Here is a 26,789-nt window from a genome sequence, read left to right as displayed (position 1 = left end):
GGCAGTTGAACTGGTGCGGGAGGGGAGACAAAAGAGGGATCCGAAAATCACAAATCGGAGCACTCCTAATAGGTAAGTTCAATAATGTTACACAAATACAAACAATTGAATAAATGGCGGAGCTGTCAGAACAACTAGAAATAATGTATAACCGGTTACAAATTGGTTAAACATAATCTGACGTGGTATCAGCCATTATTAAAAATATTTAGAAAAAAATAACTTGTGAAACACTTAAATTAGACTTAAAACATCAGTTAAGCCCTTTAGAAATCCATTAGCCCAACCAATACGCACGCGAAACAACTTGGTATAGGCCTAACGTTACTCGCTGATTAACAAACAGGTGATAGTCATCATACACAACGTAATTTGGAAGTTATTATAAAACCGATCGCTGGCAGAACACGATTACTTTCAAAATCTACACGTACCTTAAGCAAATCTTCTCTTGCAACTAATCTAGACGTGTATTCTGCACAGCATGGCACATGGTTAGGCTCTAGGCTGAATAACGCGGGGAGAGCTTTGAGGCACGCACCCTAAATCACGTGCATAGTTCACGTGCTGTCTCCTTGTTTTTTTTTATGTTGGCGTCCAGCAGCTAAAATTATTTGTTCTTTATGCTATTTAGATAACTTTGTCCGATTTATTCAGACGAACCAGATAAAGAAAAAATATCTAACGTTCATTTTAAATGTAAGTATTTTTTACATTTTTGTAATTGTTTCTTCTTACATACAGCTTCAGCTATGAGGAACCCCGTCCTTCTGTCTCCAACCGAAGCAGACGCGGAAAAATTTATAAAAGATTTCCTACGCTTGGCCCCAGGGAGGATTTAACTTTTTTTTTTTTTGAATGCCTGTATATATTTTACTAATAGTGTATTGTTGTTTGTATAAACTTGTTCTGTATAAAAAAAACCTTTTTTTTGCCTGTTATATATATATTTAATAAAATCAACAAATGTATGTTCTTTAGTTGATCATTTGGTTTATTTGTTCATTATATTTGGTAATTATGACATGTATGACGGAAGATTATTTAAAACCTAGCAAGAGTATTTTATTAAAATAATGGGAGGGGAAAGTTTTGATAAAACGATGTCTGTCCTACATCAATCAGACATCTGGCAGACGTTTGAACATCTGATTAACATCGTTTAAAGAGCTAATTCTAGACGTTTTGATTCATTTACGTCTGGAACACATCGGCTAGGCGTCATCTTAACAGCTGGAAGGGACGTCTCGGCGACGTATGCCAGATGAGCAAACGCCCTAAAATATACATCTGCCAGATGCAAAAGACGACATCGCACAGACGTCTCCGCGACGTACGTGTGCTATCTGGGAAAGTCCAGATCTGATTCAACCGAGTCGCGAACATGCTCCGAAGTGCCGATCTGAATCAACCGAGTCGCGAACAGTCTCCGAAGTGCCGATCTGAATCAACCGAGTCGCGAACAGTCTCCGAAGTGCCGATCTGAATCAACCGAGTCGCGAACATGCTCCGAAGTAACGATCTGAAACAACCGAGTCGCGAACAGGCTCCGAAGTGCCGATCTGAATCAACCGAGTCGCGAACATGCTCCGAAGTGCCGATCTGAATCAACCGAGTCGCGAACATGCTCCGAAGTGCCGATCTAAATCAACCGAGTCGCGAACAGGCTCCGAAGTGCCGATCTGAATCAACCGAGTCGCGAACATGCTCCGAAGTGCCGATCTGAAACAACAGAGTAACGAACAGGCTCCGAAGTCCCGATCTGAAAACTTCGACCAAAGAATGTAAAAAATAACTCTATTTCTCTAATAACTCTACAACTCTATGAAAGACTCAGATCACGTATCTAAAAATAAATCGCTATCATAAAAGAGAAATAATAAGAGGAGTGAAGTTTCCTACCGTTCTGCTGTGTTTGGTCCTCACTCGCGTCTGACGCTCCGCAGGCGTCTCCGCCCCTCATACGCGCATTTACAGCGCTAAATTAACCATCTTTGCTAATTATTATACATTTACATCATTGTCAGCTTCAGGTACTTCATTTATTATTGTTCAATGAACTGTTTAAAAAAAAAGGTTGTATCTCAGTAATAATTCAAAATTATCAAAATAAAATATATAAAATTATGGTTTATATTTTAATATCCTTTCAAATATAATTTATTTCTGTGATGTGCAGCTGCATTTTTAGCATCATTCCTCCAGTCTTCAGTGTCACATGATCTTTAGAAATCATGAAAATATGATGATTTATTATTAGAACTATTAATAGGTGTGCTACCAAATATTATTTTGGAATCTGCGATACTTTTTTAAGGATTCTTCGATGTATAATCTTTTTTTAAAGAACAACGTTTATTCAAAATATAAATCTCTTCTAACAATATTAATCTTTGATATCACTTCTTATCAATTTAACACATCCTGAATAAAAGATTCTAAAATGTAATATAGAATAAAATTTCTTATTAAATAAAGGATAAAAATTTACTGACCCCAAACTATTAAACTGTAGTGAATATTTTTAGAAAAGTCTTCTATTTTAAATAAATGCTCTTCTTTTTAACTTTTCATTCATCAAAGAATCCTGAAAGAAGTATCACAGATTCCAAAATAATATTTATTAGCAAAGCTGTTGATAATTCTAATAATAAATCATCATATTGTTCTGATTTCTGAAGATCATGTGACACTGAAGACTGGAGAAATGATGCTGAAAATACAGCTGCACATCAAATGAATAAATTACACCTTCATGTATATTAAAATAGAAAAATGTTAATAATATTTCACAATATTACATGTTTTACAGTATTTTAAAACATTAAAAATCATTCTGATCCCAAACTCTGACCGGTAGTGTGTGTATGTGTGTGTGTGTGTGTTTTATATATATATATATATATATATATATATATATATATATATATATATAACCCACTAACACACTAGGCAAGGCAAGTTTATTTATATAGCACATTTCATACACAATGGTAATTCAAAGTGCTTTACATAAAAGAAAGTAAAATAATCATAAAGAAAAATTATAACAAAAATAAAACAAGCAGTTTTAAAACTTTTATAATGATTAAAAAATTTACTTAATTAAAATGAATTTAAAAACAGCTACAAAATTATTTTACATAAAATAAAAAACAGTGAAAATATAGTGCATTGAGTTCGGACATTGCACAGTGCTCATTCAATAAATGCACAGCTAAACAGATGAGTTTTATGTCTAGATTTAAATGTGACTAGTGTTTTAGCACATCTGACCTCTCTGGAAGCTGATTCCAACTGCGAGCGGCATAGAAACTAAAAGCAGATTCCCCTTGTTTTGTGTGAACCCTTGGTACTTCTAACTGCATTACTTGAGGATGTGCTAATCGCCTTCCTGATATGGATGATCTTCTCAGAAAAGAAGGATGCAAACTCATTGCATTTGCTGTCTGAAAGCATTTCACTGGGAATCTGACTTCAGTCTATGTCTCGTAACTTTGAACGCTCCTCTGGTTTCAGTTGTGTTTTTGTTTATTTTGGTGATGTATAAATAAAGTCTTCCCATCTGCCTGCACTTGAGTCTTCGCCTCTTGCGATCTGTGACACTACGTCCTTAATACCAATGGATGAAAGTTTAGAGCCCTACTGATGATCAAGTCTAAATGTGTCCACATTTGTGTGTAGGTCCATGTACATACTGAATAAAACATAAAAAAAAATCTCAAACATGCTCCAAAGTCCAGATCTGATTCAACCGAGTCGCGAACATGCTCCGAAGTGCCGATCTAAATCAACCGAGTCGCGAACAGGCTCCGAAGTGCCGATCTGAATCAACCGAGTCGCGAACAGTCTCCGAAGTGCCGATCTGAATCAACCGAGTCGCGAACATGTTCCGAAGTAACGATCTGAAACAACCGAGTCGCGAACAGGCTCCGAAGTGCCGATCTGAATCAACCGAGTCGCGAACATGCTCCGAAGTGCCGATCTGAATCAACCGAGTCGCGAACATGCTCCGAAGTGCCGATCTGAAACAACAGAGTAACGAACAGGCTCCGAAGTCCCGATCTGAAAACTTCGACCAAAGAATGTAAAAAATAACTCTATTTCTCTAATAACTCTACAACTCTATGAAAGACTCAGATCACGTATCTAAAAATAAATCGCTATCATAAAAGAGAAATAATAAGAGGAGTGAAGTTTCCTACCGTTCTGCTGTGTTTGGTCCTCACTCGCGTCTGACGCTCCGCAGGCGTCTCCGCCCCTCATACGCGCATTTACAGCGCTAAATTAACCATCTTTGCTAATTATTATACATTTACGTCATTGTCAGCTTCAGGTACTTCATTTATTATTGTTCAATGAACTGTTTAAAAAAAAAGGTTGTATCTCAGTAATAATTCAAAATTATCAAAATAAAATATATAAAATTATGGTTTATATTTTAATATCCTTTCAAATATAATTTATTTCTGTGATGTGCAGCTGTATTTTTAGCATCATTCCTCCAGTCTTCAGTGTCACATGATCTTTAGAAATCATGAAAATATGATGATTTATTATTAGAACTATTAATAGGTGTGCTACCAAATATTATTTTGGAATCTGCGATACTTTTTTAAGGATTCTTCGATGTATAATCTTTTTTTAAAGAACAACGTTTATTCAAAATATAAATCTCTTCTAACAATATTAATCTTTGATATCACTTCTTATCAATTTAACACATCCTGAATAAAAGATTCTAAAATGTAATAAAGAATAAAATTTCTTATTAAATAAAGGATAAAAATTTACTGACCCCAAACTATTAAACTGTAGTGAATATTGTTAGAAAAGTCTTCTATTTTAAATAAATGCTCTTCTTTTTAACTTTTCATTCATCAAAGAATCCTGAAAGAAGTATCACAGATTCCAAAATAATATTTATTAGCAAAGCTGTTGATAATTCTAATAATAAATCATCATATTGTTCTGATTTCTGAAGATCATGTGACACTGAAGACTGGAGAAATGATGCTGAAAATACAGCTGCACATCAAATGAATAAATTACACCTTCATGTATATTAAAATAGAAAAATGTTAATAATATTTCACAATATTACATGTTTTACAGTATTTTAAAACATTAAAAATCATTCTGATCCCAAACTCTGACCGGTAGTGTGTGTATGTGTGTGTGTGTGTGTTATATATATATATATATATATATATATATATATATATATATATATATATATATATATATATATATAACCCACTAACACACTAGGCAAGGCAAGTTTATTTATATAGCACATTTCATACACAATGGTAATTCAAAGTGCTTTACATAAAAGAAAGTAAAATAATCATAAAGAAAAATTATAACAAAAATAAAACAAGCAGTTTTAAAACTTTTATAATGATTAAAAAATTTACTTAATTAAAATGAATTTAAAAACAGCTACAAAATTATTTTACATAAAATAAAAAACAGTGAAAATATAGTGCATTGAGTTCGGACATTGCACTGTGCTCATTCAATAAATGCACAGCTAAACAGATGAGTTTTATGTCTAGATTTAAATGTGACTAGTGTTTTAGCACATCTGACCTCTCTGGAAGCTGATTCCAACTGCGAGCGGCATAGAAACTAAAAGCAGATTCCCCTTGTTTTGTGTAAACCCTTGGTACTTCTAACTGCAGGATGTGCTAATCACCTTCCTGATATGGATGATCTTCTCAGAAAAGAAGGATGCAAACTCATTGCATTTGCTGTCTGAAAGCATTTCACTGGGAATCTGACTTCAGTCTATGTCTCGTAACTTTGAACGCTCCTCTGGTTTCAGTTGTGTTTTTGTTTATTTTGGTGATGTATAAATAAAGTCTTCCCATCTGCCTGCACTTGAGTCTTCGCCTCTTGCGATCTGTGACACTACGTCCTTAATACCAATGGATGAAAAGTTTAGAGCCCTACTGATGATCAAGTCTAGAGTGTGTCCACCTTTGTGTGTAGGTCCATGTACATACTGAATAAAACATAAAAAAAAATCTCAAACATGCTCCAAAGTCCAGATCTGATTCAACCGAGTCGCGAACATGCTCCGAAGTGCCGATCTGAATCAACCGAGTCGCGAACAGTCTCCGAAGTGCCGATCTGAATCAACCGAGTCGCGAACAGTCTCCGAAGTGCCGATCTGAATCAACCGAGTCGCGAACATGCTCCGAAGTAACGATCTGAAACAACCGAGTCGCGAACAGGCTCCGAAGTGCCGATCTGAATCAACCGAGTCGCGAACAGGCTCCGAAGTGCCGATCTGAATCAACCGAGTCGCGAACATGCTCCGAAGTGCCGATCTGAATCAACCGAGTCGCGAACAGGCTCCGAAGTGCCGATCTGAATCAACCGAGTCGCGAACATGCTCCGAAGTGCCGATCTGAATCAACCGAGTCGCGAACAGTCTCCGAAGTGCCGATCTGAATCAACCGAGTCGCGAACATGCTCCGAAGTAACGATCTGAAACAACCGAGTCGCGAACAGGCTCCGAAGTGCCGATCTGAATCAACCGAGTCGCGAACAGGCTCCGAAGTGCCGATCTGAATCAACCGAGTCGCGAACAGGCTCCGAAGTGCCGATCTGAATCAACCGAGTCGCGAACAGGCTCCGAAGTGCCGATCTGAATCAACCGAGTCGCGAACATGCTCCGAAGTGCCGATCTAAATCAACCGAGTCGCGAACAGGCTCCGAAGTGCCGATCTGAATCAACCGAGTCGCGAACATGCTCCGAAGTGCCGATCTGAATCAACCGAGTCGCGAACATGTTCCGAAGTGCCGATCTGAAACAACAGAGTAACGAACAGGCTCCGAAGTCCCGATCTGAAAACTTCGACCAAAGAATGTAAAAAATAACTCTATTTCTCTAATAACTCTACAACTCTATGAAAGACTCAGATCACGTATCTAAAAATAAATCGCTATCATAAAAGAGAAATAATAAGAGGAGTGAAGTTTCCTACCGTTCTGCTGTGTTTGGTCCTCACTCGCGTCTGACGCTCCGCAGGCGTCTCCGCCCCTCATACGCGCATTTACAGCGCTAAATTAACCATCTTTGCTAATTATTATACATTTACATCATTGTCAGCTTCAGGTACTTCATTTATTATTGTTCAATGAACTGTTTAAAAAAAAAGGTTGTATCTCAGTAATAATTCAAAATTATCAAAATAAAATATATAAAATTATGGTTTATATTTTAATATCCTTTCAAATATAATTTATTTCTGTGATGTGCAGCTGTATTTTTAGCATCATTCCTCCAGTCTTCAGTGTCACATGATCTTTAGAAATCATGAAAATATGATGATTTATTATTAGAACTATTAATAGGTGTGCTACCAAATATTATTTTGGAATCTGCGATAGGCTACTTTTTTAAGGATTCTTCGATGTATAATCTTTTTTTAAAGAACAACGTTTATTCAAAATATAAATCTCTTCTAACAATATTAATCTTTGATATCACTTCTTATCAATTTAACACATCCTGAATAAAAGATTCTAAAATGTAATATAGAATAAAATTTCTTATTAAATAAAGGATAAAAATTTACTGACCCCAAACTATTAAACTGTAGTGAATATTTTTAGAAAAGTCTTCTATTTTAAATAAATGCTCTTCTTTTTAACTTTTCATTCATCAAAGAATCCTGAAAGAAGTATCACAGATTCCAAAATAATATTTATTAGCAAAGCTGTTGATAATTCTAATAATAAATCATCATATTGTTCTGATTTCTGAAGATCATGTGACACTGAAGACTGGAGAAATGATGCTGAAAATACAGCTGCACATCAAATGAATAAATTACACCTTCATGTATATTAAAATAGAAAAATGTTAATAATATTTCACAATATTACATGTTTTACAGTATTTTAAAACATTAAAAATCATTCTGATCCCAAACTCTGACCGGTAGTGTGTGTATGTGTGTGTGTGTGTGTTTTATATATATATATATATATATATATATATATATATATATATATATATATATATATATATATATATATATATATATATATATATATATATATATATATATATATATATATATATAACCCACTAACACACTAGGCAAGGCAAGTTTATTTATATAGCACATTTCATACACAATGGTAATTCAAAGTGCTTTACATAAAAGAAAGTAAAATAATCATAAAGAAAAATTATAACAAAAATAAAACAAGCAGTTTTAAAACTTTTATAATGATTAAAAAATTTACTTAATTAAAATGAATTTAAAAACAGCTACAAAATTATTTTACATAAAATAAAAAACAGTGAAAATATAGTGCATTGAGTTCGGACATTGCACAGTGCTCATTCAATAAATGCACAGCTAAACAGATGAGTTTTATGTCTAGATTTAAATGTGACTAGTGTTTTAGCACATCTGACCTCTCTGGAAGCTGATTCCAACTGCGAGCGGCATAGAAACTAAAAGCAGATTCCCCTTGTTTTGTGTGAACCCTTGGTACTTCTAACTGCATTACTTGAGGATGTGCTAATCGCCTTCCTGATATGGATGATCTTCTCAGAAAAGAAGGATGCAAACTCATTGCATTTGCTGTCTGAAAGCATTTCACTGGGAATCTGACTTCAGTCTATGTCTCGTAACTTTGAACGCTCCTCTGGTTTCAGTTGTGTTTTTGTTTATTTTGGTGATGTATAAATAAAGTCTTCCCATCTGCCTGCACTTGAGTCTTCGCCTCTTGCGATCTGTGACACTACGTCCTTAATACCAATGGATGAAAGTTTAGAGCCCTACTGATGATCAAGTCTAAATGTGTCCACATTTGTGTGTAGGTCCATGTACATACTGAATAAAACATAAAAAAAAATCTCAAACATGCTCCAAAGTCCAGATCTGATTCAACCGAGTCGCGAACATGCTCCGAAGTGCCGATCTAAATCAACCGAGTCGCGAACAGGCTCCGAAGTGCCGATCTGAATCAACCGAGTCGCGAACAGTCTCCGAAGTGCCGATCTGAATCAACCGAGTCGCGAACATGTTCCGAAGTAACGATCTGAAACAACCGAGTCGCGAACAGGCTCCGAAGTGCCGATCTGAATCAACCGAGTCGCGAACATGCTCCGAAGTGCCGATCTGAATCAACCGAGTCGCGAACATGCTCCGAAGTGCCGATCTGAAACAACAGAGTAACGAACAGGCTCCGAAGTCCCGATCTGAAAACTTCGACCAAAGAATGTAAAAAATAACTCTATTTCTCTAATAACTCTACAACTCTATGAAAGACTCAGATCACGTATCTAAAAATAAATCGCTATCATAAAAGAGAAATAATAAGAGGAGTGAAGTTTCCTACCGTTCTGCTGTGTTTGGTCCTCACTCGCGTCTGACGCTCCGCAGGCGTCTCCGCCCCTCATACGCGCATTTACAGCGCTAAATTAACCATCTTTGCTAATTATTATACATTTACGTCATTGTCAGCTTCAGGTACTTCATTTATTATTGTTCAATGAACTGTTTAAAAAAAAAGGTTGTATCTCAGTAATAATTCAAAATTATCAAAATAAAATATATAAAATTATGGTTTATATTTTAATATCCTTTCAAATATAATTTATTTCTGTGATGTGCAGCTGTATTTTTAGCATCATTCCTCCAGTCTTCAGTGTCACATGATCTTTAGAAATCATGAAAATATGATGATTTATTATTAGAACTATTAATAGGTGTGCTACCAAATATTATTTTGGAATCTGCGATACTTTTTTAAGGATTCTTCGATGTATAATCTTTTTTTAAAGAACAACGTTTATTCAAAATATAAATCTCTTCTAACAATATTAATCTTTGATATCACTTCTTATCAATTTAACACATCCTGAATAAAAGATTCTAAAATGTAATAAAGAATAAAATTTCTTATTAAATAAAGGATAAAAATTTACTGACCCCAAACTATTAAACTGTAGTGAATATTGTTAGAAAAGTCTTCTATTTTAAATAAATGCTCTTCTTTTTAACTTTTCATTCATCAAAGAATCCTGAAAGAAGTATCACAGATTCCAAAATAATATTTATTAGCAAAGCTGTTGATAATTCTAATAATAAATCATCATATTGTTCTGATTTCTGAAGATCATGTGACACTGAAGACTGGAGAAATGATGCTGAAAATACAGCTGCACATCAAATGAATAAATTACACCTTCATGTATATTAAAATAGAAAAATGTTAATAATATTTCACAATATTACATGTTTTACAGTATTTTAAAACATTAAAAATCATTCTGATCCCAAACTCTGACCGGTAGTGTGTGTATGTGTGTGTGTGTGTGTTATATATATATATATATATATATATATATATATATATATATATATATATATATATATATATATATATATATATATAACCCACTAACACACTAGGCAAGGCAAGTTTATTTATATAGCACATTTCATACACAATGGTAATTCAAAGTGCTTTACATAAAAGAAAGTAAAATAATCATAAAGAAAAATTATAACAAAAATAAAACAAGCAGTTTTAAAACTTTTATAATGATTAAAAAATTTACTTAATTAAAATGAATTTAAAAACAGCTACAAAATTATTTTACATAAAATAAAAAACAGTGAAAATATAGTGCATTGAGTTCGGACATTGCACTGTGCTCATTCAATAAATGCACAGCTAAACAGATGAGTTTTATGTCTAGATTTAAATGTGACTAGTGTTTTAGCACATCTGACCTCTCTGGAAGCTGATTCCAACTGCGAGCGGCATAGAAACTAAAAGCAGATTCCCCTTGTTTTGTGTAAACCCTTGGTACTTCTAACTGCATTACTTGAGGATGTGCTAATCGCCTTCCTGATATGGATGATCTTCTCAGAAAAGAAGGATGCAAACTCATTGCATTTGCTGTCTGAAAGCATTTCACTGGGAATCTGACTTCAGTCTATGTCTCGTAACTTTGAACGCTCCTCTGGTTTCAGTTGTGTTTTTGTTTATTTTGGTGATGTATAAATAAAGTCTTCCCATCTGCCTGCACTTGAGTCTTCGCCTCTTGCGATCTGTGACACTACGTCCTTAATACCAATGGATGAAAGTTTAGAGCCCTACTGATGATCAAGTCTAAATGTGTCCACATTTGTGTGTAGGTCCATGTACATACTGAATAAAACATAAAAAAAAATCTCAAACATGCTCCAAAGTCCAGATCTGATTCAACCGAGTCGCGAACATGCTCCGAAGTGCCGATCTAAATCAACCGAGTCGCGAACAGGCTCCGAAGTGCCGATCTGAATCAACCGAGTCGCGAACAGTCTCCGAAGTGCCGATCTGAATCAACCGAGTCGCGAACATGTTCCGAAGTAACGATCTGAAACAACCGAGTCGCGAACAGGCTCCGAAGTGCCGATCTGAATCAACCGAGTCGCGAACATGCTCCGAAGTGCCGATCTGAATCAACCGAGTCGCGAACATGCTCCGAAGTGCCGATCTGAAACAACAGAGTAACGAACAGGCTCCGAAGTCCCGATCTGAAAACTTCGACCAAAGAATGTAAAAAATAACTCTATTTCTCTAATAACTCTACAACTCTATGAAAGACTCAGATCACGTATCTAAAAATAAATCGCTATCATAAAAGAGAAATAATAAGAGGAGTGAAGTTTCCTACCGTTCTGCTGTGTTTGGTCCTCACTCGCGTCTGACGCTCCGCAGGCGTCTCCGCCCCTCATACGCGCATTTACAGCGCTAAATTAACCATCTTTGCTAATTATTATACATTTACGTCATTGTCAGCTTCAGGTACTTCATTTATTATTGTTCAATGAACTGTTTAAAAAAAAAGGTTGTATCTCAGTAATAATTCAAAATTATCAAAATAAAATATATAAAATTATGGTTTATATTTTAATATCCTTTCAAATATAATTTATTTCTGTGATGTGCAGCTGTATTTTTAGCATCATTCCTCCAGTCTTCAGTGTCACATGATCTTTAGAAATCATGAAAATATGATGATTTATTATTAGAACTATTAATAGGTGTGCTACCAAATATTATTTTGGAATCTGCGATACTTTTTTAAGGATTCTTCGATGTATAATCTTTTTTTAAAGAACAACGTTTATTCAAAATATAAATCTCTTCTAACAATATTAATCTTTGATATCACTTCTTATCAATTTAACACATCCTGAATAAAAGATTCTAAAATGTAATAAAGAATAAAATTTCTTATTAAATAAAGGATAAAAATTTACTGACCCCAAACTATTAAACTGTAGTGAATATTGTTAGAAAAGTCTTCTATTTTAAATAAATGCTCTTCTTTTTAACTTTTCATTCATCAAAGAATCCTGAAAGAAGTATCACAGATTCCAAAATAATATTTATTAGCAAAGCTGTTGATAATTCTAATAATAAATCATCATATTGTTCTGATTTCTGAAGATCATGTGACACTGAAGACTGGAGAAATGATGCTGAAAATACAGCTGCACATCAAATGAATAAATTACACCTTCATGTATATTAAAATAGAAAAATGTTAATAATATTTCACAATATTACATGTTTTACAGTATTTTAAAACATTAAAAATCATTCTGATCCCAAACTCTGACCGGTAGTGTGTGTATGTGTGTGTGTGTGTGTTATATATATATATATATATATATATATATATATATATATATATATATATATATATATATATATATATATATATATATATATATATATATATATATAACCCACTAACACACTAGGCAAGGCAAGTTTATTTATATAGCACATTTCATACACAATGGTAATTCAAAGTGCTTTACATAAAAGAAAGTAAAATAATCATAAAGAAAAATTATAACAAAAATAAAACAAGCAGTTTTAAAACTTTTATAATGATTAAAAAATTTACTTAATTAAAATGAATTTAAAAACAGCTACAAAATTATTTTACATAAAATAAAAAACAGTGAAAATATAGTGCATTGAGTTCGGACATTGCACAGTGCTCATTCAATAAATGCACAGCTAAACAGATGAGTTTTATGTCTAGATTTAAATGTGACTAGTGTTTTAGCACATCTGACCTCTCTGGAAGCTGATTCCAACTGCGAGCGGCATAGAAACTAAAAGCAGATTCCCCTCGTTTTGTGTGAACCCTTGGTACTTCTAACTGCATTACTTGAGGATGTGCTAATCGCCTTCCTGATATGGATGATCTTCTCAGAAAAGAAGGATGCAAACTCATTGCATTTGCTGTCTGAAAGCATTTCACTGGGAATCTGACTTCAGTCTATGTCTCGTAACTTTGAACGCTCCTCTGGTTTCAGTTGTGTTTTTGTTTATTTTGGTGATGTATAAATAAAGTCTTCCCATCTATGGGGCGCCGTTTGTAAAGCTGCTCACGCTGAAAATAACAGCAACATTTTGTCACATTTAGCTTCAAACTATGTTTAAAAAACTGGTATGAATTTTTGACGGTCACTTTTTATCACATTTACAACAATATTTGTCAACTTAAAGATATTTTAAATAGTTAAATCTAAATATTAAATGTTAAATCTAAATATTAAATGTTACACCTAAATGTTAAATATTAATCTAAATGTTAAATCTAAATGTAAATGTTAAATCTAAATCTAAATGTTAAATCTAAATCTAAATGTTAAATCTGAATGGTAAACCTAAATGTAAATGTTAAATCTAAATGTTAAATCTAAATGTTAAATCTAAATCTAAATGTTAAATCTAAATGTTAAATCTAAATCTAAACATTAAATTTAAATCTAAATGTTAAATGTAAATGTTAAATCTAAATATAAATGTAAATGTTAAATCTAAATCTAAATGTTAAATCTAAATGTTAAATCTAAATCTAAATATTACATGTAAATGTTGAATCTAAATCTAAATCTAAATGTTAAATCTAAATGTTAAATCTAAATCTAAATCTAAATGTTGAATCTAAATGTTTCGGGTGAAACTAAATATTTAACTAATATGCAAATTAAAAATGCCGACAACCGGAAGTGCCAAAATAAAAGCTCGAGGAGGTAAGTGTGTGTTTATAGCATCGTGTCAAATAAGAAACGAATAAAAACCATCTCATCCCAGGAAACTGACTCTTGGACATGGTTTATCGTAATAATAACTACCTAAAATAATAAACACGTTTGGAGAAACTGTATTTGAAGAGAAGATTAGTGTCATTTTAATGAAAAGTGCGGGACTTATGATGACCTGTAGCCATAATAGCCAGCCACAAGGGGTCTCACTTTGACTGAATGTTATGTCCTTCACACAGTCTGTGGTCCTCACTCATCATGCTCATCGTCACGCTGTCATCACTCTCTGTCGTGTTCGCATGCTAAAAGCCTATATCACCTCCCGCCCCTGACCAGGTACGGTAACTGTTCACGTTACTGTCGTTCAAAATGTCCAACGAATCGGCGTTAGCCGAGAGCATCGGCAGAGCCGTCCTGGCGGCTATTCAAAATGTTTCAACAATGACAACAACCGCCTCGGGGCCACCACAGGCCACCTCAGTAAGTATGTTTTCCAAATCACGTAGCATTGGATTGTTGTTAAGGCTAACTTAACTAAACTAGCTAACGGTAGCCAGTAGAGATTTGCTACTAGCACCAAATGCACTTTATGTGTAGCACATTTGTTTCTGTAAACGTAAAACTCACACCGGTTAAGGTAAGTGACGTAGTGGGAGGAACTCATGAGTAAATGTGAGTTTAAGATTATGTGAAGATTTTCTGAGCTGCAAAGCATGATAAATTATATAATTTAGAGTTACTGCTAACGGAGGCTACTTGTCACCCCTCAGGCCCACAAATGACACTGTAAATTGTTGTTAAAATGGAAATCTGCCTCTGTCCTCAGTCAGACATCTCTCCTTGGCTAAACTTAACGTTACCTGCTGGCCTTTACTCACAAGATAAAACCGTTCTCTGCTTGGCTAGAGAGCGAGAAATGCTAATGGAGGACAGAGGCAGTCACAATGATAAAACATTTAATTTAATGTGAATAAGGTACCAGAATCAGAGTGCATACTGTAAAAAAAAAAAAAACATAAAATGTATCTCTCTGTTTCCTTTGCCAATCTCAACCCTGCTTTGATTGCTGGGCATATAAGCATTAAAAGCAATTGAAATATAATGTTGCTAATATTTTGCTAATGTCTATTCAGGCTCCCACCACTTACAATTACACACCGGGGCCAGCCACACCCACCACCTCCACTGGGACATCATACCGCTCGGTATACTTGCATACTCATGTAACCTAGCTGGCTGTTTGTTGGTTTTTTTAATTTTTGATGTGTAATGTTTCAGCATTAGTTCCAATCATGATGGCATATTTTATACAACACTAACATGTGACAAGATAACGTCTTTGGTATTTTGTTTATATTTTAAAACTCCTCAGGGCTCCAGCACCAGCGCTACCACACCTTTACCAGCAACAGACTTCGCTCCAGTGATCTGTCTGTCAGTAAGTACTCATTAATATTCATGTTCATATTTGTTTGATTTATTTCTCATTTAACTCTCAGTAACATCTCATCTTTTGATTGTCCATTTTATTTAAACATTCCTCAAGTAAATGTACAGTACAATCTATAATTTTTTTTCAGAAGATAATGAGTGGATGTGAATGGTCATCATGTCTATAATTCTCTCTTGAATAACCCTTGTTTGTTATATAAACATTCAAAATTTCATATTCTTTGGTGTGTTCTAGAATGACTACCAAGGAAGACATCAGATTTCCAAAGAGGAGCTTGAACATGTTCTTTCACTGAAAACCACCTTTACCGAAGCGGCATCTATTCTTTCAATCTCAAGGCCAACTTTCTACAAGTTACTGCAAGACTATAATATCCCAACATCAAAATTTAAGAGCATCAGTGATCAACAGTTGGATCTTGAAGTGTCACAAATAAAAACTCAACACCCAAATGTTGGAGAAGTGATGCTTATGGGGCATCTCCGTTCCAAAAACATTGTGGTCCAAAGACAACGTGTAAGAGATTCACTGTGAAGGATGGACCCAATTGGTGTCCTAGCCAGGAGAACAACAGCAATAGCTCGCCGAGTATACTCTGTCCCACATCCAAATTTCATATGGCATGTAGATGGAAATCATAAATTGATTAGGTGGAAATTGGTTGTTCATGGTGCCATAGACGGCTACAGTAGGATGCTGATGTTTCTTCACTGCTCCAACAATAATCGTGCTGAAACTGTAAGAGACCTCTTTACTGCAGCTGTTGGACAGTTTGGCAGACCACTGCACATCAGGACTGATCACGGAGGAGAGAACGTTCAGATTTGGGAGGACATGCATGTGAGCAGGGGGGAAGGCTCTGTCTTAACAGGAAGTTCTGTACACAACCAGAGGATTGAGCGTTTTAACCGAGACTTGAACAAAAACTGCAGCCATATTTATGCACCCATTTTTTATGAACTGGAATCCCTGGGTATCCTAGACATAGACAATGCAACAGACCTATTTTGTCTCCATTATGTCTTTCTACCCAGAATCAACCACACTTTGGAAGAATTCAAAGCTGGATTTAACAATCACTCTATATCATCTGAAGGAAATAGAACACCAGTTCAGCTTTTTACTCTGGACAATGATTTGCCTCATTTTCACAACCCAGAACTCTCAACAGCAGGGTTAGTTTTTTGTTCCTCACCAAACTCTCAAAGAGGATTTTCCCCATTGAATGACAGGGATTTGCAAGAACTGAATGATGCCATTAACCCTCTTCAAAATGACAACAACAATGGCAAAACATTGTTTCAGAGAACACAACAGTTTATTTTTGAGAAACTTGTAAATGTGTGATCTCAGCATGACATGGACAACTGGGTAGCATTAGCCTTATTGTACTTTCAAAAGTACACTGTGAAACAAATACTGATGTTTTGTTGTGCTTCTTTAACTACAAGATTAACAGCCTCTTGCAAGCATATAGATTTTTGAAAATTACATGATGGAACATAAATGATGTCAGTGTTAAAAAGGCTACAGACGTACTTTTGCATCTGTTAGTTTTCTGTCAAGTCCAAAGCAATGGTAGTGTGGATAAATACAAGATGACTCATGTTATGTGAAAGAACAGTAAAATACTTTTAAGGGCTCTACAGATGTATTGATGCATAACTGTCTTCCACTACATTGTTCCTGATTTTAAAGTACCTAAATATGCAAAGTAAAAGTACTCCGTGAAGTAAAACGATACCTGTCAGTGTTTTTTAATATCTTGTATATTACATACATAACTTGTATCTTTATTATGTATCTCTGAGAAGATGGCTGTACATAAAGGTAAGACATTTTTTTGCATTTTGCAGCTAATCCAAAAGGTTTTGTCAAGTGATGGAGTGGGAATTTTTTCAACATATGAACATACAATCTTCAGTTAAGCACAAAATATTCAACAGCAATAAATCTGAATATACAAGCCTTTCAATGGTGAGGAGGGGAATTCAAAATTTAAATGTGAAAAGTACTTCAAATTTCTACGGAAGTACCTTACTAGAGTAAATGTACATATTATATTCCTTCACCACTGATTCAGTATATATATATAAAAAAAAAAAACTATGGTAGTTAAATTCATAAACAATCATTGTTAAAAAAAAACACACACATCACAGGGTTAAAGTAACTACATTGGTAATTTATTATTACTGCGATGACTGATTCCATATCCTTCCAATCATACAGTACAACATCTTACAGTATAAAGAAGGGGTCAGATAGTCCTCACAGAGGTAAACGTTTTTTGTAAGAAAACAAGGCAAAGAGTGTGGAGCAAGATGGAAAAACACAATCTAAAGTATTTATTTTTCAGCTTTTTTATGTACTGCAATTGAAACCATTGCTTTATAACATGGACAAACTATGTCCTCTATGAACAAACATGTGGAGCCCTGCACTAAACAGTGGTGTATTACACTGCAAGGGTTCTTTCACAAATTAACAGTTGAACTGTTTGTTTAAATGGTGCTGAATAAAGATCCATTCATTAGAGCTACTAGGAAGCAGTAATTAAATTCATCATCATCAGCCATTGTTTTTGCGTTTACAAAAAGGTGGAGCTCATTTGCACAAGTGTGTGCAATGGGAAGATGTTTTTTTTCATCATGAATAAACATTAATTTAGGAGCTGGATGAAAGCCAATGGCTGGGACTTTGCTGCTACCTGTAGCAAATGCCAGGATGTGACCAGGGCTCAAAATCTTCAGGAATGCCTCCTCATCGTTGGTTAGAGTCCTGTCCCCATACGTGTCTCTCAGCTCTTTATCTACAATCAAAGGGAAAACATTGTTGACTTGGAGACTGGAAAATACTCCGGTTTAAGAAAGCCTGAATCAATGAATAATTGATTGACTAATGGATTGTTATGGACTGTATAGGTATTTTGGTGAAAAAGCAATTTTATTCTGAAAAGCATCAGATAACTATTCTTGTTTGTGGTACATAAACATTAGACAGGCACAGCTTCATGAGTTGTAAAGAATAAAAGTAATCTGTAAATTTCCTGGATTGCCTTGTATAATATACTGAATTACAAATACATACCAGTACTTACTTTCAACACATTGGAGAAACTCCCTAAATTTGACCACTATCAACTCCTCCTTAGCTCTTCTGTTGCTCCCCAGTACGGAGTAGCTTGGTTTGAGAATACCAGCTACAAAATCAGCTTCTTGACCTTTGTCCTCTCCTGGTATGTTAAGCAGCACACGCAAGCTGGGGTTCTCTCTCAGGAGTGATAAAACCTGGAGGGAAATTCAACACCATAAATGAAAGGCCATAAAGATAATCAAAGATGATACAGAACTGTGAGGTAAATCTTACTCCATAGTGAGACAAGCCATCAATGAGTTGATCAAGACAGCTCTGCCGTTGCACAACAGTATGATATAGAACTGCATTTTTCACAAACAGATCTCTGTTGGCCATGGTGACTACGACTGGAAGCCCCTCTACTTGATATCGCCATGAGTCACAGCAGCTGACAGCTTTCTCCAAATCATCCTGCAAGGTTGCATGTTGAACCTAAATATTACAGATCAAATGTTATTTTCTCAAATTACTGCATTTAACCAACATTAACAGAATTACTATGTAGACTGTGCATTTAACTTAATAGTTACTTACCTATGACAAGAAAAGTTTGAATTTTTAGTTATTTATTTGGTAATATGAAATCAAAATTATTTTGATAATGCATTCTACCAAAATAAAAAAAGCAAAGGCTTACTACAATAGTCTTCAGATCAGAATTACCTTATTGAGGTTTTCCCTTAAATCAGGGTCACCTATATCATCAGGTGACACGTGAACTTGAAGGATGTCCCCAGACACAATGTAGTCCACTACACTTGGGGACAGGAATGCAGGTGGTTCACCCCCTTGCACTATTATTGTTGACATCATCCTGCCAATGGTTCAATACACTCCATTTTGCAAGTGGAGCATGTTCAGTCTTGGTGTGCATCCATTTGGTGTGCCTGAAAGATTAAATAAGTTAAGCAGCACATTCTGTATCATTTTCTCTGGCATTTACAAACCAATATTTGTGGTCAGGTAGCCACAAAATAAATATATATATAAAACCTTCAAAAGCTCCACTGTCCTGGAAGATAGCCTTCACCAGTAAACGGAAAAACTCTCGTCTGGGACCCCCAAGGTCAGCAGCATCTTCCACAGCATCATGTTCATCGCTTGTAAATGTGACATAGAGCTTGTCACAGCTTTCTGCAAAACTGGGTCTTTTAAACACACGCAAGGCTGTGGTCCAAACATTGGCTCGACTGATATAGATCTGTCTTGTTCCCGATGTAATAACTCTCTCACTGTGAGCTTGTAGAAGACCTGCAATTTCTTCTTTGCTCAGCATTTCAGATGACCTATATTAAAAATGACAAAGATGAACAGACCTTTGATTATCTGTGCATTTACTTCACTATTACCTTCAGTGCACGATGACATAACTGTTTGATTTTATTTGCGATTTTTACACTGGTGTACGTAATTTACCGTAATAAAATTACTTGTAACTCTTACTTTAAAGTATTAACAGCAGGTACATCCCACTCTTCTAGCAGACTACGCTGAATTGCCTCTTCAAGAGCCTCATCTTCCTCCAGATAAACAGGGCTGAGCAAATGGAGATAAATAGGGACAGCAGAAAATTCAGCAGAAACCAGAGAGAGAGAGTGTGAGTGTGTGTGTGTGAGAGAGAGAGAAAGAGAGAGAGACTTTTATCAGAGGTTCATAATGTAAACGGACTAACATCTACACTGCTGTATTTCTATGAAGCCCAAACAATATATTACACAAATTCTGCCACATTATAAGGAAACACTTGTCTCAGGTCCTCTGCCTGGCCCTGACTTTCACTCTCTTGAGTGCTGCTCTCTGTCTCCTGACATCTGGCCTCACTTTCCCTCTGTGATGAAGGAACTGTACTCAGCACTGCATAAAGAAAAGGAGGTAAAAGGGAAATATTTTTGTAATGATGTTAATCTCATTTCATTTAAAGTGCAACTTAACCCTAATTTCATTTTTAATATTTTTCCTTTAAAATAAATGTAATAGGCAGCCTTTAAGGATCGAGGGTTAAGCAAAACTGAATGAGATGAGCAAGGTTTGAGAGTCGCCTTTTCCTTTCAGTAGAAATGACTGAATTGTGCTACTAAGCTCAGTCTACACTTCTTATAATGACTTGTATGTAGATGAATCAAGACATCCAATCCAAATCCATTTGAGGCTGACAAAAAAAATTAAATAACTGGTGGTTAAATTCTGTCAGTTTGGCCTTTGTTAAGCTTTGGTCACACTACAGGACTTTCAAAGTCTTAAAGGATTAGTTCACCTCAAAATGAAAAATTTCTAATAATTTACTCACCACAATGCCATCCAAGAAATCAATGTCTTTTTTCCTCAGTGGAAGAGAAATTAAGTTTTTGAGGAAAACATTTCTGGATTTTTCTTTACCATCGTTTTTCAAGTCCAGATAAATGCAGTTTCAAAAGTCTTTAAAGTGCTTTAACTTCGATCTGCATGATCCCATCTGAGGATTAGGGGCTAATCTAGTGAAACGATCGGTCATTTTATGAAGTACAAAAAATAAAAATTATATACTTTTTATACAATTTTTCGGATTGAGCACAAGCCGGAAAACTGAAATCACACATTACATTTGGTTAAAAAGTTCGTTGATTGCTCTCGGCAAGTGGAAAATCAGGGCTACAATCCTAAAGTGTGAACTCAACTTTTGCAGGTAATAAAGCAGTAATTATTGAGTTGTCAAGGACAAGGGAATACTTTTTTTAATCACACATACAATTTAGTACAGTGAAACTTGTCCTCTGCATTTAACCCATCCCAGGAGCAGGGCAACCATAGCACAGCACCCATGAACCAACTCCAGATTCTGAGCCAGTGCCTTGGTCAAGGGCACTGACTGGATAATTAATCTAAATGTGCCTGTTTTTGATGGTGCAGGAAACCCACACAAATACAGGAGAAAATGCAAACTCCACACAGAAAGGACCAGGGCTGGACTGGGGTTTGAACCGAGTTACCATACAGCCTATAGAAAATATAATTTAAAGTGCTTTAACCTGTTAAATGTCACCCCGTCCCGTATACGGGACGCCTTCGTTGACTATACTATATTACAATCAAATCTAATCTAATCTTGACAAACTATATATCGTTGGAAAGGTCTAAGACTCCCAAATATATATTTTACCAATATTTTTTGTTAAAAATTATGTAGGAAAAGTAATAGATGAATTTATGACAAGAGTGCACCCTCAGAAATCTACATTACAAAAGGAGCTTTGACCTTTGTTTAAAAAAAAGACTTCCTCGTTGCCTTTTTCTCTATCACATTTTAGAAATCATCAGAAGTTATATATCACTTGAAAACATAAAATCTCAAAATTCATCCTTTAAAACCCATTTTAAAATCAGACATTGCATTACCATGTAAATGGCACATCAAAATCATGTTACAAAATGTTTTCAGTCATGAATTATAAAAATTCATGCACATTCATGTCTATCTTCAAAAACGTGAGTGACAGATAACAGGTTAACTTACTTCTTTGATGTGATGGACTTTCTTGCATTCTTTCATTTTCACTACCTTGACTGATGAGCTCACTTTCACTTGTGGAAGGTGACACTGTATGAACTAAATGACAGGTTATGGACAAAAGAAGGGAAAATATATATCAGTAACTGGAAACAAAGTACTTAACATTTTTAATGAATTACCCCTATCAGAATTTTGGGATGAACAGAATTAGAACAGATACATTTTTTTATAAATGAATGATAAACCCATTGCTGTGAGAAAATAACTGTTGACTCTGCCTACAACCTGTTGCGAAACAACATTTCAAATTCTCAAACCCACCTCTCCTTCTCAAGCCCACAGGACTTTCAAGGTCACTATCGGAGAGTTCCTCAGGTTCCTCCAGGAGAAAAAAAAAATCAAGCCATAGGTAGTTAACTATTTAACACTAAGTTAAGCTAAAATAAGTATATGTTATTTATGTAAAGAAGCAAAATAAGCAACATAAATATTTTTACTTCTAATACATTGAATGTTGCCCATAACTGAAACTCTGTACTGTCATATAAACTGTTTACCTGTAAAGGTTTGCTTATCAATGCCATTATATAGAGACAAGAGGCTGAACTAATCGAGGCAACTTCTTTTCCACCCCACAGAAAACTGCTTGAGACGTTTGGTTTCATTAGTCTTTTGCATCCCTTGACTGTACTCAAATACTCAAATGGGAAGGACTGGCCCATAGACAATGCAAACGTTCTTCTGAAAATGGCACTCATTTCTTCTTTAAGTTGTGCTTCAGACCAGTCAGATGTAAAGGAGATCTTCCCAATAAGGCCATCTCGTGCTAAATTTGCTCTTGAGTCTCCCCTTGGAATGCGGAATGTTGATGCTGACGAAAAAGGCAAGCACACAACATCTCTTGTATAGTGTTTGCAGGCTTTGTTTTTCCTGCCAAAACGTGAGTGTGTAGCAGTCCTTTGATGAACTGATGGAAAGGGAACCTGAAATCAATGAAAACAGACACTTGTGCAATAAGCAATAAGTTTTTGTTAATTGTGAATGCAAACTGTAGATGCAAACCAGTTAACTGACCCCATCATGGGGTCTCTATAGGGGTGGTGTTAGCGCAGTGGATAAGACACACGTCTGTGGTGTGGGAGACCCGGGTTTGAATCCACTGTGAGACACCAATGTGTCCCTGAGCAAGACACTTAACCCCTAGTTGTTCCAGAGGCGTGCGACCTCTGACATATATAGCAATTGTAAGTCGCTTTGGATAAAAGCGTCAGCTAAATGAATAAAATGTAAAATGTCTATTGATCGATTACTAGGTGGTTAATTAACCTTTTTTTTTGTCAATAAGCAATTTATTTAATAAAAATACTGGTGTTGTATAAAATATGCCATCATGATTGGAACTAATGCTGAAACATTACACATCAAAAATTAAAAAAACCAACAAACAGCCAGCTAGGTTACATGAGTATGCAAGTATACCGAGCGGTATGATGTCCCAGTGGAGGTGGTGGGTGTGGCTGGCCCCGGTGTGTAATTGTAAGTGGTGGGAGCCTGAATAGACATTAGCAAAATATTAGCAACATTATATTTCAATTGCTTTTAATGCTTATATGCCCAGCAATCAAAGCAGGGTTGAGATTGGCAAAGGAAACAGAGAGATACATTTTATGTTTTTTTTTTTTTTACAGTATGCACTCTGATTCTGGTACCTTATTCACATTAAATTAAATGTTTTATCATTGTGACTGCCTCTGTCCTCCATTAGCATTTCTCGCTCTCTAGCCAAGCAGAGAACGGTTTTATCTTGTGAGTAAAGGCCAGCAGGTAACGTTAAGTTTAGCCAAGGAGAGATGTCTGACTGAGGACAGAGGCAGATTTCCATTTTAACAACAATTTACAGTGTCATTTGTGGGCCTGAGGGGTGACAAGTAGCCTCCGTTAGCAGTAACTCTAAATTATATAATTTATCATGCTTTGCAGCTCAGAAAATCTTCACATAATCTTAAACTCACATTTACTCATGAGTTCCTCCCACTACGTCACTTACCTTAACCGGTGTGAGTTTTACGTTTACAGAAACAAATGTGCTACACATAAAGTGCATTTGGTGCTAGTAGCAAATCTCTACTGGCTACCGTTAGCTAGTTTAGTTAAGTTAGCCTTAACAACAATCCAATGCTACGTGATTTGGAAAACATACTTACTGAGGTGGCCTGTGGTGGCCCCGAGGCGGTTGTTGTCATTGTTGAAACATTTTGAATAGCCGCCAGGACGGCTCTGCCGATGCTCTCGGCTAACGCCGATTCGTTGGACATTTTGAACGACAGTAACGTGAACAGTTACCGTACCTGGTCAGGGGCGGGAGGTGATATAGGCTTTTAGCATGCGAACACGACAGAGAGTGATGACAGCGTGACGATGAGCATGATGAGTGAGGACCACAGACTGTGTGAAGGACATAACATTCAGTCAAAGTGAGACCCCTTGTGGCTGGCTATTATGGCTACAGGTCATCATAAGTCCCGCACTTTTCATTAAAATGACACTAATCTTCTCTTCAAATACAGTTTCTCCAAACGTGTTTATTATTTTAGGTAGTTATTATTACGATAAACCATGTCCAAGAGTCAGTTTCCTGGGATGAGATGGTTTTTATTCGTTTCTTATTTGACACGATGCTATAAACACACACTTACCTCCTCGAGCTTTTATTTTGGCACTTCCGGTTGTCGGCATTTTTAATTTGCATATTAGTTAAATATTTAGTTTCACCCGAAACATTTAGATTCAACATTTAGATTTAGATTTAGATTTAACATTTAGATTTAGATTTAGATTCAACATTTACATGTAATATTTAGATTTAGATTTAACATTTAGATTTAACATTTAGATTTAGATTTAACATTTACATTTATATTTAGATTTAACATTTACATTTAACATTTAGATTTAAATTTAATGTTTAGATTTAGATTTAACATTTAGATTTAACATTTAGATTTAGATTTAACATTTAGATTTAACATTTAGATTTAACATTTACATTTAGGTTTACCATTCAGATTTAACATTTAGATTTAGATTTAAAATTTAGATTTAGATTTAACATTTACATTTAGATTTAACATTTAGATTAATATTTAACATTTAGGTGTAACATTTAATATTTAGATTTAACATTTAATATTTAGATTTAACTATTTAAAATATCTTTAAGTTGACAAATATTGTTGTAAATGTGATAAAAAGTGACCGTCAAAAATTCATACCAGTTTTTTAAACATAGTTTGAAGCTAAATGTGACAAAATGTTGCTGTTATTTTCAGCGTGAGCAGCTTTACAAACGGCGCCCCATACCCATCTGCCTGCACTTGAGTCTTCGCCTCTTGCGATCTGTGACACTACGTCCTTAATACCAATGGATGGAAAGTTTAGAGCCCTACTGATGATCAAGTCTAGAGTGTGTCCACCTTTGTGTGTAGGTCCATGTACATACTGAATAAAACATAAAAAAAATCTCAAACATGCTCCAAAGTCCAGATCTGATTCAACCGAGTCGCGAACATGCTCCGAAGTGCCGATCTAAATCAACCGAGTCGCGAACAGGCTCCGAAGTGCCGATCTGAATCAACCGAGTCGCGAACAGTCTCCGAAGTGCCGATCTGAATCAACCGAGTCGCGAACATGTTCCGAAGTAACGATCTGAATCAACCGAGTCGCGAACATGCTCCGAAGTGCCGATCTAAATCAACCGAGTCGCAAACAGGCTCCGAAGTGCCGATCTGAATCAACCGAGTCGCGAACAGGCTCCGAAGTGCCGATCTGAAACAACAGAGTAACGAACAGGCTCCGAAGTGCCGATCTGAAAACTTCGACCAAAGAATGTAAAAAATAACTCTATTTCTCTAATAACTCTACAACTCTATGAAAGACTCAGATCACGTATCTAAAAATAAATCGCTATCATAAAAGAGAAATAATAAGAGGAGTGAAGTTTCCTACCGTTCTGCTGTGTTTGGTCCTCACTCGCGTCTGACGCTCCGCAGGCGTCTCCGCCCCTCATACGCGCATTTACAGCGCTAAATTAACCATCTTTGCTAATTATTATACATTTACGTCATTGTCAGCTTCAGGTACTTCATTTATTATTGTTCAATGAACTGTTTAAAAAAAAAGGTTGTATCTCAGTAATAATTCAAAATTATCAAAATAAAATATATAAAATTATGGTTTATATTTTAATATCCTTTCAAATATAATTTATTTCTGTGATGTGCAGCTGTATTTTTAGCATCATTCCTCCAGTCTTCAGTGTCACATGATCTTTAGAAATCATGAAAATATGATGATTTATTATTAGAACTATTAATAGGTGTGCTACCAAATATTATTTTGGAATCTGCGATACTTTTTTAAGGATTCTTCGATGTATAATCTTTTTTTAAAGAACAACGTTTATTCAAAATATAAATCTCTTCTAACAATATTAATCTTTGATATCACTTCTTATCAATTTAACACATCCTGAATAAAAGATTCTAAAATGTAATAAAGAATAAAATTTCTTATTAAATAAAGGATAAAAATTTACTGACCCCAAACTATTAAA

The 26,789-nt window shown here is 35.3% G+C and overlaps 1 protein-coding gene across 1 annotated transcript; it reads right to left on the bottom strand.

The window, feature by feature from the left end:
- Positions 1-19,415: 19,415 nt before the first annotated feature.
- Positions 19,416-24,896, bottom strand: LOC113106870 (uncharacterized). The gene is made up of 9 exons (XM_026268887.1): positions 24,382-24,896; positions 23,657-23,728; positions 22,735-23,160; positions 22,499-22,556; positions 22,181-22,273; positions 20,406-20,544; positions 20,134-20,226; positions 19,684-19,976; positions 19,416-19,577 (listed from the first exon to the last, which is right to left on the bottom strand). Exons 1-9 carry the CDS (start codon positions 24,490-24,492, stop codon positions 19,516-19,518), a joined length of 1,347 nt encoding a protein of 448 aa, XP_026124672.1. The 5' UTR covers positions 24,493-24,896; the 3' UTR covers positions 19,416-19,515.
- Positions 24,897-26,789: the final 1,893 nt, after the last annotated feature.

The sequence above is a fragment of the Carassius auratus genome, chromosome 8 (assembly GCF_003368295.1).
Source record: "Carassius auratus strain Wakin chromosome 8, ASM336829v1, whole genome shotgun sequence".
NCBI classification, from domain to species: Eukaryota; Metazoa; Chordata; class Actinopteri; order Cypriniformes; family Cyprinidae; genus Carassius; species Carassius auratus.
Note: the sequence above shows the minus strand (reverse complement) of the source record. Positions and strands in the feature narration are given on the sequence as shown.

What these genes read in the sequence shown, in the direction of transcription:
- LOC113106870 (XM_026268887.1), bottom strand. Translation starts at nt 24,492, where the DNA reads ATGTCCAACGAATCGGCGTTAGCCGAGAGCATCGGCAGAGCCGTCCTG. An exon ending in CTGGGACATCATACCGCTCG is followed by an intron (nt 23,161 to 23,656) that starts GTATACTTGCAT and finishes CATTGATTTCAG; the next exon opens with GTTCCCTTTCCATCAGTTCA. An exon ending in CCTGCTGTTAATACTTTAAA is followed by an intron (nt 19,977 to 20,133) that starts GTAAGAGTTACA and finishes TTTTTAATATAG; the next exon opens with GTCATCTGAAATGCTGAGCA.